General features: G+C 46.9%; 1 protein-coding gene across 1 annotated transcript; it reads left to right on the forward strand.

Moving 5' to 3' along the window:
• Window positions 1-222: 222 nt before the first annotated feature.
• LOC310772085 (uncharacterized protein) lies at window positions 223-2,962 on the forward strand (the record flags this gene model as incomplete). The annotated part of the gene is made up of 3 exons (XM_083664551.1): window positions 223-457; window positions 1,419-2,518; window positions 2,867-2,962. Coding segments are annotated over 3 exons (1,431 nt in total), but the record flags the coding sequence as incomplete, so codon positions are not given.
• Window positions 2,963-4,182: the final 1,220 nt, after the last annotated feature.

Raw genomic sequence — 4,182 nt, forward strand, 5'->3', positions numbered from 1 at the left:
CATCAGCTAGCTGGACAGCAGTTATGAAAATCCGAGTATCCCCCAGAAAAACAAAGGTGACTGTACCTTTAAGGACATGCGCCAGTAGGAGGTGGAGCCATGGGTGGAGCGCAGAACGCATTCGCGTCAGCCTATGGAGCGCAGACAGTTCAAACATTTGGCTCCGCCCCTGATTCGTTTTTCCCGGAAACAGAAACAGAACTGTACACTGTAGTAAACAAAATGGGTGCCTCTCTGGACACCCCGACGGTGTGTCCTCTGTGCAGCGAGCAGACCCGGGAGCCCGTCATCCTGAAGTGCAGCCACCGCTTCTGCCAGCGCTGCATAGGAGACCTGTGGAGCGTCTCTCCGAACGGGCCATACCGCTGCCCGGAGTGGAGGTGTAAAACGGTGTACAAGACACTGCCGTTTGACGGCGTTGTCCCCGGCCAACGAGCGCACCCCCGCAGCAGCGCAGGTACGGTGATGATCGAAAGAATCACAATAACTTTTATTTGCACAATATGTAAAGGTTACATTCGAGGGATTTGTCTTATTGTAAGATGCAAGTGCACTAGCCTCAACGCGAGACTCATCAGTCATTCATTCTTCCTTCCTGATGACGAGTCTCGCATTGAGGCTACAAGTGCACACCCCACACATCCAGGCATTTGATCTGCTCGCGCGCTACGCTGTCGATTCCTAGGCCTCTGACATCACTGATGTCACAATGCCTCTGACATCACTGATGATGTCACAATTTATGACATCACTGATGATGTCACAATTTATGACATCACTGATTACATAATCAGTGGGACAGACACTAAATTTTTATAGATATATAAATATATAATAAAAATAATAATCATATAATAACTTGGTAAATGTCACAGCCTCAATTCATATTATGTTAACACCATTAGCTAATGTATCCCTGTTTTGATCATAGTGTCACTGCTATCTCTCTACCTACCTACAATACATGGAATTCTGGACAAAATATTCACAGATTTTGGTTTGAGAGACAAAATCAGATCACATGGGGGTCCGTGGCCCTAATGTGGATTAAATTATGGATCCTTGCTGAATTGCTATGAAAAGGTTCACTGTTTTACTATAGTATTCTAATGCACAGTGACCTTTTTCCAAGGTTAAAGAATTGGGAATGTGACTATGGTCACTGGTTTGAATCCCCAGACCAGCTGGGGGAAAATGTGTGGGGAAATTGAATGAGTAATGGAATCCCCTCTTGTCATTAACTACTGTCAAGACCTGTTAAGTGCCTATATTATGAGCAAGGCGCAAGTGCTCCAGTGGAGTTGCTCAGTGGCCAGCAGTAGAAGACTGTGCGTTGTGCTGGGCAGGTGTGAATGTGTGTTAATGGGAAAGGAAACATGCTGATCAGTTTTGCTTTTCATATGTTTTCTCACCTAAAGGCACATCCAGTCATTATGAAGGGACATCGGGCAGGCCGTCCCTCACCAGTCGCCTCCTTGGGAAGAGAAAGGCCAGCACACCTGTACCAGAGCAACCTGACATAAAGCGGCCTACAGTGCACTCTCCTGCTCCCCATGTGCTGTCTGGCGATACTGAGTGTCCCACCACCTCCTTGTCCCACGAACCTACAGTGCACCCCCCAGCTCCCCATGTGGTGTCCAGCGATACCGAGTGTCCCACCAGCTCCTTGTCCCACGAACCTACAGTGCACCCCCCAGCTCCCCATGTGCTGTCCAGCGATACTGAGTGTCCCACCACCTCCTTGTCCCATGAACCTAGCCAGTCAACTGATGTGGAGCCAGCCAAGATGGCGGAGAACCAAGAATGTGCACAGTCTGTGGGCGGTGATGATGACAGCTCCACCAGGGACTCGTCCTCTGGCGGCCATGTCATACTGACAAGTGTAGAGTCTCAAGACGTCTCCATCCAGCAGATCACATCGGATGAAGTCATCACATCGGATGAGTCGGATGTCTCCAGTGAAGTCGATGCGTGTGATGCACCTGCAGCCTCCAGGAAAGACGCACAAGAGATAGAAACCCATGTATCACCGAAGAAACCTGCCTCCCTCGCCTGCTCAAATCTCTCTTCTGGGGTTTCATCTCCAGGAGAAGATAAATCTCCCTCGCACCGCGTCAGCTGGCCGCCTCCGATGTTCACCAAACGTCCCGTGGCCACCTCGGCCTCCCCTAAGCGCGCTAGCGTCTTTCCCAGGCCTGAGAGCACCAACGCTGGCCGTGTGCCCTGCCACTACTGCCCCAACGCTGGGCAGCAGGCTGCAGTGAAGACCTGCCTGGTGTGCGGGGCCTCCATGTGTGCGGAGCACCTGCGTCCCCACCTGGACTCCCCAGTGTTCCAGACCCACACCCTGGTCGCTCCCATGGAGGACATCTCAGCCTGGAGGTGCCAGGAGCACCAGGAGATGAACCGCATCTACTGCCGGCAGTGTGCCGTGTGCGTGTGCACCGTGTGCACCGTCATCGGCGCCCACCGCAATCACACCTGCATCAGCATCAGGGAGGCGGAGAGAGACCTTAGGGTGAGAAGATATGATGGAGAGAGAGAGATGGAGAGAGAGCTTAGGGTGAGAAGATATGATGGAGAGAGAGATGGAGAGAGAGCTTAGGATGAGAAGGTATGATGGAGAGAGAGCTTAGGGTGAGAAGATAGGATGGGAGTCTGTTATATTACAGCAATATTACAAGAGCTTTTAGCAGTGATGTAATTACACAGGTCTGTTTTTTGTATTAGGCATTCAAAGTATTTTCAGACAAAATTGAGATAGATGTAAAAAAAAAAAAAAAAACCTGGCGCTAGTAACAGTGCAGAGAAGCCAAGGAGAAACAAACAGTCGTTTTTAATGAGTTCTGTGCATGATTGTCTCCAGGGAAACCTGAAGGAGGAGATTAAACAGCTGCAGGGAACTGAACAAGGACTGAAGAACACAGTGGCTGAACTCACGCAGAAGAAACAGGACTTCCAAGTAAGAGGCTTGACTATATAGTGATCACTGATCCATGCATCCATCTTTGTTTCATAGCTCTGTTCTGACCAAGACTCAAGATTACTCGCATTCCATTATAGATAATATGTCAGCGAAAATATGTAGCAATAACATATTATGATGCCAAAGAGAAAACAGGATCCTAAATCAGTGCTTTAAATTACCAATATATTTTCTGTCTGTTTGTGTGGTGGACTAGTGGTTAGAGAGAGATGCAGTCCTTCAACCAGACGACCAAGGTTAAAAAAAAAGTATTTATTTTTGTTTAATGTACAATGCGTGACGTCAACTCTACAAGCTCTATAACATTTTGAGCCTTGCACCCTCTTGCACTCACACATTTACGCTGAGCAGCACGCAGGTGATGTCAGTTCAGGTCTATGAGGTTCAGTGCGTAGGGCCGACATTGGGTTTGGGCCACTGCATCCAGCTCCAGGGGCTGTTGTTCCGTCACTGGCCCTGTACTCTGACCTTCCTGGAGGAGCGAGGGCAAGTGAAAAGAGAATTGTACGCATCTATAGGCGGTAGGGCTGGGTATCGTTCAAAATTTTTCGATATCGATACCGTTTCGATACTTGCATTTCGATACCGGTTCCTGAACGATACTTTTTTCGATACCAATTTTTAGAAAAATCCATTTGAACAAAAATAAAACTGCATTACACATTGAAATTATTTTACAAATCTTTAGTTTTCCCCCCATCTTAAGTTTTACAGCAGAAAAAAATAAAACCTACTGTATTTAACATAACTTTAAGTTCTCTAAACGTATTGCCGTCCCTACAAAAATTATTGGAGTACTACAAAGGAAAGAAATGTAGCTAAAACAAATAAATCAGTGGAATAGTTTTCAGTGCAAAACAGAGAGTTGCAAATGAGTGTTTAATGCTCACTGATGCAACAGAACTCTATTCTTGTCCAAACTGATGAGATGGATCCACTTCATGCATGGTCATGGAAGACTAGTTGAGCATTGACTAGCCTATCAATAATGGCACAAAGTGAATCCCATTTATATTCAACAAACTAGCATGACATCAGCGTTTGTTAACGATTTGCTAAAAATACATAATGGGCGATAACTGCCCGCTTGCACATAACGTTAACGCTAATTAATTAAACATTAACGCTAGCGTTGCAGATCAGTGTGCTCACTGCTGCAACAGAACGTCATTCTTGTCAAATCTGACGAGACAGCT

The sequence above is a fragment of the Poromitra crassiceps genome (assembly GCF_964638095.1).
Source record: "Poromitra crassiceps genome assembly, contig: HAP1_SCAFFOLD_1930, whole genome shotgun sequence".
Classification (NCBI taxonomy): Eukaryota; Metazoa; Chordata; class Actinopteri; order Beryciformes; family Melamphaidae; genus Poromitra; species Poromitra crassiceps.